Source organism: Colletotrichum lupini, chromosome 2 (assembly GCF_023278565.1).
Source record: "Colletotrichum lupini chromosome 2, complete sequence".
Taxonomy (NCBI): domain Eukaryota; kingdom Fungi; phylum Ascomycota; class Sordariomycetes; order Glomerellales; family Glomerellaceae; genus Colletotrichum; species Colletotrichum lupini.
The window spans coordinates 7149059-7163018 of NC_064675.1; the positions used below are offsets into that span (position 1 = coordinate 7149059).

Consider the following 13960-nt stretch of genomic DNA (forward strand, 5'->3'; position numbering starts at 1 on the left):
CCGAGATTTCAGTGCCGCGGCGAACGGACGTTGTCTGCAGGGCGCAGATGGCCCGAGAGTCGGCACTATGACCGCCACTTCCGAGCGGTTGGCGTGAAACATTGGAGACTTTGTAGTTGGGAGCCTTTTTCAGTCAAAGGGCCGTGGTATCGGCGCGAGATGGATCTTTTGGTCATTGGATCAGGGTCCGCCGAGAGGTTGCACATGCGCCGGCCGTCCGGTCCGTGACGACGATATCGATTGGACGGTTGTATCGGAAGCGACATGAGGACGGAGGGGACAACTTGTATCTGCGACGGGTGTGACGATCGCCGGCCGGGCAGAAATTGGCGACGGAAAATGCGCGGAGCACTGGAACGGAGCTCCCTGCTTATTGAGGAGGATCTCCCGCGTGCGTATCCGTTGGACTAGTGCAACTTTGAACTAGTGAGCCGGTAATTTTTGGAAGGTTAGGTGCATGAGAGGATGACCTAGGATTTTGGTGAGCAAATGGGCGACTTTCTTAGCTTTGTAGAGTTGATGGTGGCATGAGACGGATGGATTTCCAGTGTCATGCGGATGGGACACTGGACCTTGGCGCTTAGGCGTCTGAAACATGGCATCCGAACCTTTCTGCTGGTTACCGCGAGTGATGTGACTTGTTTCTTGTTTTCTTTTTCTTCCCGAGAGGCTAGGACAATCAGCATCGCAGCTTCGATCGGCGCCAACGCGGCTGCGCCTGTGCAGAGCAACCTCGAAGCGTCTAACAGGTCGCAGTCCAATGTCGTGCAGAAGCCAGAGCCAGCGAAAGCAACAGCAAGCACCGACCAGGCGGGTGGGCACCAAAGCCGCAGCAAAGGAACTCAAGGCAGTTGGTGCCAGTGGTGGGCCGGAAAGGATCAGTGCATTGCATGAACCGAAACTTGGGATGACCCTGATACGGTGATCAAGTCAGCCCGGGAGTGGCCCTGCTCGCTGCCGTCGACCCGTCGTCATCCGAGGATTGAGATTGGAATTGGGGGTCAAAGTCTCTTTGGTCTGGCCTATTGGTTGGGTTTCTCGTTGCTGAGTCCGTCTGTAGGCTGCGCTCAGTCACTGGCATAGTTTCGGGGCGCGTTTGCAGAGGGTCAGAAAACAATGACGCGGGAGGAGCTTTGAGGTGTCCGATTTGACGAAGGCGGACAATGAGTGAGACAGATGGTCTTTGGTGTGTCGACTTGCTCTACTTCCACCTAGACATTAAGATGGTTTTCGCGTGGCGCATTGTACAAGGCGTCTCCGCCGTAATGTGGATGATCGCCGCCAGCCATATGGCAATAGCTTCGCCGTGGACATGTACAGTATTTTGAGAGAGAGCCCAAGGTGGATAAACCGAGGAGTTGGGAGTGTCCGGGTAGGGAAGACTAGACGTTGATCGAAGAAATAATGCGGGTGGTTGAAGCTTGAAATGACTCCTCTGCTGCCAGCGGATGTTGCAGGAGTAAAATGACGAAGGAGGGGCAGCGACAGCACACACCAAGTATCCACGGTACGTATCTTTCTCCCAGGAAGATGGAAGGTGAGGTCGTGGACGGGTGCAGCGGTACGTACATCGTTCACGGAGATGCTCAGGGCAGGTGGTGTTTCCTCTTGAGGGCAGTTGCCAAAAAAAGGTACACTCTCCACCATCAAGGTCCCCATCCAGCGCTGTGATTGGCAGGTCCAACCAGATGAGTCCCTTCCTGCGTCTTTTCCCGCGCCTACCTTAATACTTGACGAGAGTGCCTTAGGAAAGGAAATATTACATAATCGTCATCAGCCACTCACCTTTTGTTGCCCGTGGTAGCAGCCAGTGGTCCTGAACAGGACTAGCGCGCTGCCACGACAAGGGGTGACAGGGGGCAACCCGCAACAGCAACAACGACCACCACCACACACACCACACGCACGCCCGTCGCCCACACGCCCACTCGCACACTCCACGCCCACTCACGCCTGACCGACATCAACATTGCACCGACCTTTCCCTTTCCTGTCCACTCCCGTCCTGTCCCAGCCATGCCCAGCTGTGTATCCGGTCAGTCCAGTCCCTGAAAGTCTTGTGTCGCCGATAGCGAGCGTGCAGATGCATCTCTCTTCCGCCGACATCTCGACACCGACGACGACAACGACGACTACGACTTCGACAAACAACGACCACGGCCACCGATAACCGACCACCACCGATCGACGACACAGGTAAGTCTTCGACGCCCAGTATCAACATCGACAACCACCCACGCGACATTCCGGGCCTTTCCATTCTTCCATTTCGACATCCTCCTTTTCCGAGTCGGGCTCTTCGTCTTTCCCACGCTTTGATACGACACTCCCAACCACCCACAACAACACTTGGAAGTCGGTACGTGCGATGTTTTCTACCACCATCGATCGCGTCAAATCTGGCGAGCGATAGAAGGCTGACGACAACGACACAATAGCACGCATTTGACGACTTTGACAATCATTCACATCGACGACTACAATTTTGATTTGTATCACTTCAACAACTTCTGTTTGCGACCGCAGCGAGTGCCCCCACCTCGCACGTTTTGCGCCCACTACCACCACCACCAAACCCAACCACCCACAGTTGCTCGCCCGATAACCGCCGAGCATCACATGCGATCCGAATAAACATCGCGACGGCGGCACAATCACAACAACCATGGCAGAGCCACCATCCTCACCGCCCAGCGAGGCGATGAGCCCTGAAGATCAGCTGCGCTGGTACAAGTCTCAGTATGCATCACTCGAGGAGGAACTGTCCGAGTTCAGGGAGTCCAGTAAGGAGCTAGAGCAGGAGCTCGAGAAGGATATCGAGCAGGCAGAAAAGAGGGAGCGCAAACTCCAGGAAAAGGCAGAGGGCCTCAAGTTCGAGGCCGAGGAGTGGAAGGTGAGATCATACCCTCTCCCGCCGGTTACCGTTTATCGGCGCGCATATCACATACCGAGAGATGTCCAGTTCTAAATGACCTTTCCCTCCAGTCAAAATACAACCAAGCCAAGAAGGATGCGAATACGGCTCAAAACACTCTGGAAAAGGAAATCACAACACTGCGCGACACCAACAGGACACTCCAGCTCAAGCTACGCGATATCGAGGTCGCCAACGATGACTTCGAGAGACAGGCACGAAACACCAGCTCCTCCCTCGAGGACCTCGAATCCAAGTTTAACAGTGCGATCGAGCGCAACGTCATGATGGAGGAGGAGATCAAAATCGGTGAACAGGAGCGAGAAACGCTGCGCATCGAGGCGCAACGCCTGCGCGAGGAGCTTTCCGACCTCAAGATTGAGGCCGAGGTGCTCCAGGACAAGATCAAGAAGCAGGAGCAACGTCATCTGTCCGCCATATCCACCGACCTTTCCGTTCTTTCATCCCCCGTTTTCGACAAGACCCTCGACGCCTCCCCCGGCTCAACCGCAAGCTCGCCCATGGTATCGACGCCGCCCGATGCGGAAGCTCTCCCTGCTGCCAAACCCGCCCAGATCAGCGAGCCTCCATCCCCGCCAATGTCCGACGTCTCCGCCTCCGTACCCAAGAGGATTGTCTCCCGAACACCCCTCAAGACCCCGGCCAAGACTCCGGCATCGGCGACTCGCAAGTCGCGTCTGCCGTCCACCGAACACAGTATCACGCCCAAGCCTCGTTCATTCACGACATCCGTGAGCAGCACCCGGCCGTCTGGAGGTCGTCCCTCAACCGGGCCACCGACACGCACACCTGCTCCTCGCACCGCCCCTCGCTCCATCTCCACCCGCATGCCCCCCAAGCCTGCCAACAACTCTCTCGCCCACATCAGAACCCTTACAGCTCAGATGCAGCGTCTGGAAGCTCGCGTGCATAATGCACGATCGAAGCTGCCTGCTCCCGTCACAACACCACCTCGAGCCTCACCCCGCTCCTCGGTTCTCGGAGTCCACAGCGTACCGTCAACGGTTACTATCCGCTCACGGAAACGTCCCAGTGGCTCCACCGCCTCATCAGTACGGGGCGACGACACTACGCCATCCAACCCCAACTTCTCTGCCAGCACACGATCCAAGCATGTACCTCGTCTTAGCACGTCAGGTGTCAGCCGGTTGTCTTTTGGCCCGCTACCGAACCGAAACCCAGGGGCTGGTCTTGAACACGGCGATTCTACAATGTCTCGGCCGAGCTCACGGGCTAGCATCTCGTCGTACGCCAGGCCATCAAGTCGCACAGAAATGGCACCGCCCCGTCCCATCAGCCGCACCAGTATGTCTGGCACCCGGACGCCCCTGGGTCGTCCTCGCAGCTCCTTGGGTGGCAGCCTGCATGCGCGCTCTGCTAGTATCAGCAGCCGCATCGATATTGACGAGGGCGACGAAAATGGCGAATTCAGAACACCTAGCAGGAGAGGCACGTATTCTCGCCTAGAGGCAGAAAACTCTGTGAGCGGTATTCCAGCCCCTACAAGCGGCATCCCGATGCCAAGCGGGAGACGGCAAAGCGGAGGAAGCGTCTCAGGGAGGCGAAGCTCGATGGGCCTGAGGAGTTCCATCATGGGCGCTCAGGATCAACTCGTTGAAGAGGAGACGTACTAGGCAGGGTTGAATCAAACCATCACAGGAGGAGGATTACTTGATACCAACAGAGCAGCACCGTTGCTTCTGACTACTTGACCCGGTGCATATGCAGTCGGGCCATGGGCAGCTGCGCAATTACAGCGAGCAACATACATACCCTCATTTTCAAAAGAGAAGAGAGACGAGAGAGTCTCATTCTTTTCTTCATCTCATTTCCTTTGTTCATTGCTTCTTCATGACTACGGGGTTTCCAGGGCAGGCGTGTGGATACAAACTGCTGCATCCGAGGCGTTGGTATGATTCTAGGGTTTCAAACGGGAACGGGGGATACAGCATGGCGGTGCCTTCTTTTCGGTTTCTTCTCTCTTGTTTTTCGCAGTCCGGGGGAATACCTTTTTGTTGACACGCAAGCGAAACTGCTACAACTACAACTCACTTTCACAACTACCAAACACGCACACCGAAACACCCCCCCCCCCCCCCCACCCCCAAAGATCCGTCGAAACATACCTTGGTCTGAATATACTGGTTTATTACTTCATGATGTGCTGCTTGAGTTCCATTGAGGCAGGTGTTTGTGAGTAACGTATCGGTCAAGTCTGTGACGATGAGAAAGGGATGAAGCATCGGGCTAAGTACGGTGAAGGGCGTGATGGTTGCGAGGTATTCCCGGGGAGTGGGCACCTGTGCAGCCGAAGTTCTGCTCCAAACACTGCGACACCAATGTCGGCACTCGACGCGGACAGAGTACTCATGTGCCCTGCCAAGGCTATGTGAACACTGTATTGTTTGTCAATGAAGATCAGACGGAGGTCGCGTGATGTGTTTCCCGGGTTCAGTTTGTCGCCGATTCGGCGTTGCGTCGGTGGTAGAGGAGAATGGGTGGGTGGGGTGTGGTGGAGTGGGTGAGGCCGACCGACTGACCCCGCGCCGGTTCCTGTCCGCCGTTCCGGTTTGTGTTTGTAGAGGGGCCGAGTTTTGGGGAAGGTTGAATCTGCGTGCCGAACAGCGAATGTAGCAAGAGCCTCCCAGACAAATCAGATAGAAAAGAATCCTTGACGAAGTGCATAGATTGCTCTTCAATCAGGATGCGCCCGATGACCACTCTCCATGTATGATTTACTTACTTACTGGTGGTCTTTATTGGGGTGGCCGGTGTGTATCGTTACACAGACACGCACTCTCCCGCGCATTCACCACAGCAAAAATGATCAAAATCACCGACCCAAAAGCCATCAAACAGACCAAACAAAAGGTAACGTTCCCACACCGAGGTTCGAACTCGGGTCTCTCCGGTAAGTTGTCAGAATCACAGACTGAAAGCGGAGTATCCTAACCACTGGACTATATGGGACTTTTCATGGGTTGGTGACCTTGATGAGGTCGTGGTGGATCGCGGCTGCTCGTGGTCCAAGTAGGTGCTTTGGTGATGACGGCCACATTTCTTAGCTTGCCACTGCGCACAATGACACCGCCTCTTTTCGGTTGGAATGAATTGCGAAAGAGTTGATACATGTATGGATAAGATAGGAGTCTAATTTGAGGTGTAGAATTTAGAATGGACAGGTCTTGGGGGATTTCGTTTAGGTTATCCAACTCTAAATGCGTTTATTGTACGAGGTACCATTCTATCACGGATTCAAAACGATGGTCCTAAAACGAGGAAAATAGCCACACCAGCTGACGCTTGTTGAAATGCCCATTGATGCCGTGAATTCAATCCGAGAACCTCTAGAGAACTTTTCCCAAGTTTCAGAATGTCATTATCTCGCTTTTTTGTATACATCTTTGCTGAACCACGCATCCAAAGACCGTTTATCCATCACCACATATTACTAGGTCACACACGGGGGGAACACCAACTCAACCCACGCAAAGGATCTTATCCTTCCATCCCAAGGATAATTATACTAATCTAACTGTATCATTCTGTCGTGGCCGCTGTCGTGGTGCGACTTGATCACCGAGCTCAACTCATAACGCATCCTTCAACACGACCATCCTACTAAACAGCCAGACAAGGAAGAAGCCGCGCTGTCAGCCTTGTCCCCTAGTAAAGCTCACTAGACTTGAGCAAATATCTCCACAACAGAAGGAAGAGAATCCGCCGAATAGACATGTTCTTCTTGCAATGATTCTGCCCAGATGAGATACTTCATTGGGGTGCTGATTTCATCACCTTTGTATGTGTTGTCTCATGCACACATGTCGCGGATTACGTTCATTGTACTGGCTTGAGTAAAGACCATGAAGACTCGGCCAATCCGCCCATGTACCTCCTGCAGGCGTGTCACTCGCTATACCTTGAACGTGGCATGCGCAGATCTGCCGAAGCAAACATATCTACAACTACGCGCAAGCACCTTGAGGTCTGACGTGCGACACACAGCTCCAATATTTACTGGAGACCTGTCATAAGACACGGGAACCACCTGTCGACGAGGCTTGTCTAAGGGAGGAATCCAAAACCAGAACCAAGGCCGCGGCTTCGGTGCTGGCTGTTTCGTTTCGTGAGTCGGTTTCTCTCAAGGTAGTGTCCTGGCACGTGCGTGCAGAATATCATACGGCGGGTCGCCGGGTTGCCTTTCAAGCTTCGATACATCCCAAAGACTGTAGGTACAGAGGCAGCCATCCCAGCTCTGGAACTTTGACATCCGCTGGCCGTAGAGAAGTAGCTTGCGGGGTGCGCAGAGAGAACCAGGTCATCGACATCAAACAAGACATTCGTCCCAGTCTCGGCTTTGAATAGCACTTGGCCTCATCTCATCCAACTGTCACGAGCGGCATGCCAAGTGGCCAAACCTATCTGTACGTCGCTTGGCTAAACTTGCTGTGCAGATGCGGTCTCAGAGTAACGGTTGACTACCTACAGTGACGCACGTACCTGCAAACCCAGTTCGGACGGGCAGGCTAAGACCGGCGTTCAGAGCCGCTCGAGACACGATGCGGTCGGCAGTCGAGCTGCAGGCGCAGTCCTATGTGGCTCTGGTGAGTAAGACTGTGGGGTAGCCACGATCTGAACGACGAAGGTTGATTGAGGAAGCGTGGACGTATTTGTAGGCAACGGCTTGTCATGTCAAGATGCGGCTGGAAAGATCTGTAAATGACCTTGGATCAGAGATCTGTAGATTACCTTTGATCAACGTCCCGTTAATGGTGCTGCTAAATTCAGTGTCAGCAAACGCCGTCTCACCGGCGCTGGCTCCCGCCCATCGGCGTCACAGGTCGGAGCTGAAGAGGGAAGCCTGGCTATTATTAGGGGCACGAGCAGTCCGTCCGCTCCGGCTAGGAGAGATGGACGTCAATGGTGGGGCCCGTCTCTTTTGGGGAGTCCCGTCTCTCTGAGATCAAAAAAAGGACGAAGGATGATGACCGGAAGTGGGCGCGTCAGATTACGCGCAGTACGTCCCCAGCTTTGACAGGATCGGATCTGCTCGCCCCGTCTTTAGCGCGGCCAAGTAGGTATTTGTAGGAAGCTAGTGTAGCATCCGCTCTGCTCTCCGAACGAGGCGCCGAGGACGGGACGGCCTGAGGGGCCAATGCTCGGTGATATCCTCGCTCTGGGGCGTATTGGTTGACAGATACGTTTCGTATCCTCTGGTCTGGGGTTATGATGGGGATTGGTACTCTATTGCGGTGGGAATGGGCCAACGGAAGTCCGCGCCATATGTACTGACAAGCCGGAATGTTGCGGTGCCGTGGATGGGATGGGCCGGGGAACTTGAGTAGGTGACGGGAGACCTCGGCCGCAGAGGGGTGGTGGAAGAAGCGAAGCTTCGGGTTCGCAGCGGCGGCAGCGGCAGTGGCCATGAGACGGACGCGTTCAGGGTGCAGAGAAGCACTGCGTGGTGAAGTTGAGATTAACTAGTTGGGAACTAAGCAGGCCTAGGTATCCATACCATGGGTTTGGTCCTGAGTTGAGGAAAGGCGTTCGTCCGCGAGGTGGTATCTTGCTCTCTCTCACTGTCAGGATCCCACTATCATTAGCCTCAGTCAGCATGCTGGCTGCATTTTGGCTTTCCCATCCCACAGAACATTTGTGGCTGCAGCTGACGACTGAGGCTGCGAGCCCCCTGCTCTGGGCGCGGTTCAAGTTGAATCGATATTGATGTCGTTGGCGCCGGCGGGTTGGCTTCAAGCCGGGTGGAGACAGGAATGGAGCACGGGCTCCGCAGATGGACGGACAAGATGTTGGGGATCTGCGGGTGGAGATTTTCTCTTTTGGTCTGGCGCTGGTTGGCAATGTTTTTTCTCCCCCTTCTTCGGTGCTCTCTTCTCCTTCTTTGGGTGGGGGCTTGGTTGTTTTCGTGAGTTCGCTATTGGTGCTTGGAGAACCCCTGGCATTTCTCGAAGGGGCCCATCGAAGGCGACCCCCAAATTGTGTCCCAAAATCCCAATTGTTGGGGGGACCGACATTTACCGCCCACGTCGACGTGGCTCGGCAAAGCTCCTCGGCGACGGCATTGATGTTGGTGGTGGGAGGCAAGGCCAGGGCCTAGCAATTCCAGCTGCTATCGGCTTGTCGAGGACCCCTTATCGGGTTGGACCGGTGGCCCCTTGGCCTGGCGCTTGGCTCGGTTGGAATTTGCATGTTGAATGGTGAAGCTCTGCCCCAAGACCTTGGACTCTGGGGGGAATGCAAGATGCGAAACTGAAGAGAACGAGACTTTGGCGTGGTTCGCGCGGTCTGTCCCATCCGAGACACCAAAGGTTTAGACACAAGCGTTTGGCCACTGAGTGAATACCAGTCCAAGCCAGCAGCGGGTGAGACCGAGAGTTGGGACGTTTGTATTTGCCCTGTATGCCCTGAACTTTGTGGTTCAGCATTCTCCGTCATCCATGGCGAGTGTAATAGTGCTCGACGGGGACTTGATCTGAAGCCGGCGCTATATGTGCATAGGTTCTGCAGAAGGCCAAGGAGGTACTAGGTCGGTAAACTTGGGTACCTGGCCGGTTCTGCGTACTGCGTACTGCGTAGCCTGTAGGTGCGAGTACTGCGTAGGACTAGCGGAAGCTGATGGACGTCCCCGGACGGAGAACCGGCGAGGCTAGGCGGTTTAGAGGTGCGTAAGCGAGTCGACAGTTACGGCGTTAGGTTGTTGAGGCTTGCACCCCTGGACGACGTGGGCGACGCCTGACTGACCGCCTGCGAGATTGGGTATGGGCTGGAGGGGTGGTCGATGGGGACACCCTGATGGAGCTTTTCTGATGAAACTTGAAGGGGCGGCCTGTCCATTTGTTCCATACTCCCAGACTCTCAGTGCCGGGCGACAAGAAGTCGGGGCCGATGAAAGTTGGGATGCCAAATGGGATGGATGCAAGAGATGCGCGCATTGATCGTGCCGGGCTCCTGAACTCGTGGGAGGGCAGACTTTGCCAGTATGTGTTTGCTTGCTGGGTCCGGGGTTGCCAACGGCGCTCTCGAGCTGTGGGTGTCGGGTCTGGGTGTAATTATACGGCGTTGATGATGTTAACGATCGGTGTCTAACGGCCGGCGGTGCGGTGCGGCGGTGTCAGAGTACAGTGACAGGGTGCCATTGGATCGTGGCAGTCAGGTAACGCAACAGCTTTCGGACATTGTTTGGAGATGCCGTCGGGGTTCGGTGGTGGCAACGATGGCTGACCCGATCCGATCCTCCATCAAGTTCAGGAGCCCGCGGAGGGTACATCAGATTTTGGTAGGAAAAAACCAGGAGCTGAATTTGGATGCGATTGTGACATTTCGTAGCGAAGGTGATGTGTGTATGTGTGTGTGTGTGTCGCTGTCGCGACCAACGATCCATCTCGAATATTAGGTGTGGTGTTGGAGGATGACAAGGTCTACAAGGCTGGAGGTGACGAAATGGTTGAGAAATTGCGCAACAGTCGAAAATCTCAAGGTGCAAGGCAAGGAAGGAATGCGGCAGCAACGCGCAATAGGAGCTTTGGCCCAAGAGTACGTATCGATAAGGCCAACGATAACGTCCCGGGGTCTACAGGTGGAGACACAGGTACCTCAAGGTACAGGGGAACTTGCCTCAAGGGAAAAAAAAAAAAAGATGCGAGGAAGAAGCTATGAGACTGAACCAAACAAGTAGCTTTGATTGGAGAGAGAGACACACATTGCTGGCCCAAATCTGAGAGAGAAAAAAGACAGAAAGATTCCAGCGGCAGAATCCCCTGGGCCGGGAAAGAATGGCAATCAGATGCGCTACGGCATGAGGATCGGTACCTGAAGCCCCGTCATGGCATTTGTACCGGCGCAAGTATCTTTTGTTCCCTGTCCATGGGTGTTCAATGCTCCCGCCGGGTACGTACCGAAAACCAGGGGCAGAGAATGCAGGTTGACGTTTGTTTCCTCACAGTTTTTGTCAAGTACCCAGGATCTGTTTTGTTGCTAGTTGATGTTCATCTTGAAGTGACAGCTTTGGGAGGGGAGGTAGCATTACCCAACCCAACCCAATCAACGAATTATAATCGAACCTTATCTTCGTGGGGGCTGGGCTGAGAGTTGCAAGGGAGCCAGCAGTTAAAACCATCCGAAAAGGGCTGAGAGACACAACGCCCAGGCTTTACTCTGTGGTTTTGGAGGGAAGACTCAAAAGAAAGAGACTTTAGAATGAGACTTGAGAGACATTGCCTTACCTAAGCCTCGGTATCCGTACTGTGGTAGGTTAGGTACGTAGTAGGTACCTTGGGTTTTGGGCATGGACAAGGAAGGACTGGTGCAGCCCGCTTGCCCGCCCACCCTTGGGCAGGAGCTCCCCCAACACCCCGGCCATTGGTTGAGGGAGGGGGGCAGAATCTCAGCCGGATAGATGGATTGGGGCATTTTGACAGATGGAGGCAAGGAGGAACCGAGGGAATCAGTGAACAATTAATGCGTTGCCAATATGGAAAAGTGTGAGTATCCATCCAGTCGTGTTCTGTATGTAGCCATCTACATACATCTTGTGTATTTGCAGCGCAGCCCACTGGTAGTCTAGTTGAGCGTATGATGTAAGCTTAGATGTGAGAAAAAGACCCGACCTAACGCTCACAGACTTCCATTGATCAATACGTAGACTGGCCGGTAGTGTCAGGTGCAAGTATCACCAGGAACAAGAGCAGGAATCATCTCAGTCCTTGGTCTTGCCCAATGTCTAGTGGCCCTTGCTGGTCTGGTCTCAAAAATGGCGATGCGCGTTGAACGGGCAGTTTTAGCTGAGGACGATCTTGCCTACTTACTTTGGGGGAAACTTGGTGATGGTGGTCCGTCACCCGCCGGAGTGAGGTACTCCCGGTACATGGACTCGGGTACCGGCTCAAGTACCTTTTTTGCACCTCGCACGTACTCTCTCTCAGAGGTTCCCCATCCCGGGAAATCTGCCATGCTCCTTCCTCCTCATCGACCACAGCACCGACAATGGCAAGCACCAAGCACAACCGCACCACGATGCACCAAGCGCCAAGCACCGAGGCCGACGCCGTACACACATTGACACCGTACTCCGTCCCTAAGCAGATTTGCAGCTTCGTCCTCGTCTTGGTCCCGTCCCCATGGCGATGCCCGGTGCTTCGTGCCATCGTCGAGTGAATCACGTATAACAAGTGAACCTCGCCTGCTGTATCGTGGCTGGTGCCTTCTTTCTCCTGCTCGCTCTCTCCGCCCCCGCGTCGTCCCATTACTTGGCCTCCCCCTTCTCCTTCTTTTTGTCTCTATCTCCATCTCCCGACGGGCCTCCTCGTCGTTGTTATTATATTCTCCGGGTACTTGTTGGACCCCCCTACTATATCTCCTTTCTCATACGGATACGGATCTCCAGGAACCGATAGCTCCTCCCTGGCAGGTGGCAGTGTCGAGGGAACATCTAATTGCAAAGCTTCAGTCAGGGAAACCAACCATTTCGTTCAGATCCAGCTCCAGCTTCCTTGAGCTTCTCGCGGAGAAGTAACAAAACCAGCAAAAAACACTATACAGTACGGTAGGTACCCTTGACTATACGGATACTCCAAGCCCGAAAGCATACTCTTCCCGTCCTCTTTCCTTTACCATATCGATCCTCTTTCCCTCTCCGTCCCGCCGTCCCGGACGTCCTTCCTCACCTAATACGGCCTTACCCGAGCAGTCCCCGAGTTTCCCTTCCTTCCCTCTCTCGAATACGGTACGCCATGCAAAGTACACACCCCCCTTCCCCCATCGCAGACCCCACACATTTCATCCCGTCCCACCAGGAGGTACCTACAGCTGGAGGTACAAATCAAGGTACACGACGTCTACTTTGATCTCCAGAAAAAGGTACTTGGCCAAGTGACTTTGCGCCCCTCCTCATCCATCCTCACCTTCGTTGCGCTCCTCCCACGCCGTCAACGCCGCTCCAACAATCCCCGTCAAAGTTCCAGGTCCCAAATTCCACATCGCTCATTGCCTCAACCCCGGAACTCCCGTCCAAAGAGTCCACACCTCACACACACACCTCACTCACACGCTCACTCTCACTCCCCTGCGCCTGGATCCTCCTCCTAATTATTGCTTGTTCCTGTACGGAGTACACACAGTATTGCTGGCTGTCGTTAGTCTCCAGTTCTCCAGTTCACCAAGTCTTCTGACTGCCTGTCCTTTTTTTTTTTTTTTGGTGGCTCATCTCATCCCATCCGCAAAGTCGCCGGACTACAATAACATCCTTCTATTCCCACTTCCCAGCACCTCTTCTTCTCTCTCTCTCCTTCGACCTCTCTCTTCCCACTCTCTCCCTTCCATTCTCCCTTTTTCTGACATACCTTTTAGACCTTCTGTCCTAGCCACAAGACAGAAGAAGGAAGCATCTTGTCTTACCAAGCTTGCTCCCCAATTCATAACCAGGTACGTTGGCTCTAGGTATTGCTGCTTTGCTCTGCTGGCTTGCTGCTCGTTCTACGGAATACCGGCCAGTTAGTTGGTTGCGCGCGCAATCTCTCCTCTCAGGCCCAGCCCAACTGCTCTCGCCTGCTTCTCCCTGGCACCCGTCTCGTCTCTCGCCGCCCATTTTAACCCCTGGCGTGGCCTGCACTCCTCACCCACCCCAATATTCTCCCCCCCTCTTAGTGCTGCCTCGCGCCCGATTTCCCCAACAAGAAACTTTTTTTGAGAACCGTGAGAGAGAGCTGTTTTTTTGGGCTAACAATACCTCTTTTCCCGACTATCTAGAGACTCGAACAAATCTCTGTTCTACACATCCGCCACGATCAATTGCTCTGCCTATACCCCATACTGTTCTTTGCTGCAGAGACAGAATCCAACAAATTAATCTCCTGCTCGAATCTCCCCCCTTGAGCAACCAGAAAAAACCCCCGACGACCACCCCACGTCATAACACCCCGAATCGAAGCTCCCCGAGCTCGCCCCGATTCATGACGGTCGCTTTCTGAGATACCCGCGAAAATCCACACCACACCACACACAAACACCGCA

The 13960-nt window shown here is 54.2% G+C and overlaps 5 protein-coding genes and 1 non-coding gene across 6 annotated transcripts; 4 read left to right on the top strand and 2 right to left on the bottom strand.

Annotated features, from left to right (window-relative positions):
* Positions 1 to 1836: 1836 nt before the first annotated feature.
* On the top strand, positions 1837 to 2319 carry CLUP02_04492 (uncharacterized protein; the record flags this gene model as incomplete). Its single annotated transcript, XM_049283504.1, has 2 exons — positions 1837 to 2026; positions 2084 to 2319. Coding segments are annotated over 2 exons (426 nt in total), but the record flags the coding sequence as incomplete, so codon positions are not given.
* A 346-nt stretch (positions 2320 to 2665) lies between these two features.
* Positions 2666 to 4569, top strand: CLUP02_04493 (uncharacterized protein; the record flags this gene model as incomplete). Its single annotated transcript, XM_049283505.1, has 2 exons — positions 2666 to 2893; positions 2986 to 4569. 2 exons carry the CDS (start codon positions 2666 to 2668, stop codon positions 4567 to 4569), a joined length of 1812 nt encoding a protein of 603 aa, XP_049140648.1.
* Positions 4570 to 5812: 1243 nt separating this feature from the next.
* CLUP02_tRNA057 lies at positions 5813 to 5905 on the bottom strand. Its single transcript has one exon. It is a non-coding gene; the product is annotated as a tRNA-Glu (tRNA).
* Positions 5906 to 7938: 2033 nt separating this feature from the next.
* Positions 7939 to 8361, bottom strand: CLUP02_04494 (uncharacterized protein; the record flags this gene model as incomplete). The annotated part of the gene is made up of 1 exon (XM_049283506.1): positions 7939 to 8361. One exon carries the CDS (start codon positions 8359 to 8361, stop codon positions 7939 to 7941), a length of 423 nt encoding a protein of 140 aa, XP_049140649.1.
* Positions 8362 to 8659: 298 nt separating this feature from the next.
* On the top strand, positions 8660 to 9154 carry CLUP02_04495 (uncharacterized protein; the record flags this gene model as incomplete). The annotated part of the gene is made up of 1 exon (XM_049283507.1): positions 8660 to 9154. The coding sequence occupies one exon, from the start codon at positions 8660 to 8662 to the stop codon at positions 9152 to 9154; it is 495 nt and encodes a 164-aa protein (XP_049140650.1).
* A 1012-nt stretch (positions 9155 to 10166) lies between these two features.
* Positions 10167 to 13917, top strand: CLUP02_04496 (uncharacterized protein; the record flags this gene model as incomplete). The annotated part of the gene is made up of 14 exons (XM_049283508.1): positions 10167 to 10284; positions 10347 to 10541; positions 10626 to 10923; positions 11251 to 11433; positions 11467 to 11529; positions 11636 to 11838; positions 11928 to 12089; positions 12122 to 12262; positions 12346 to 12460; positions 12527 to 12747; positions 12803 to 12965; positions 13298 to 13372; positions 13475 to 13593; positions 13697 to 13917. 14 exons carry the CDS (start codon positions 10167 to 10169, stop codon positions 13915 to 13917), a joined length of 2277 nt encoding a protein of 758 aa, XP_049140651.1.
* Positions 13918 to 13960: the final 43 nt, after the last annotated feature.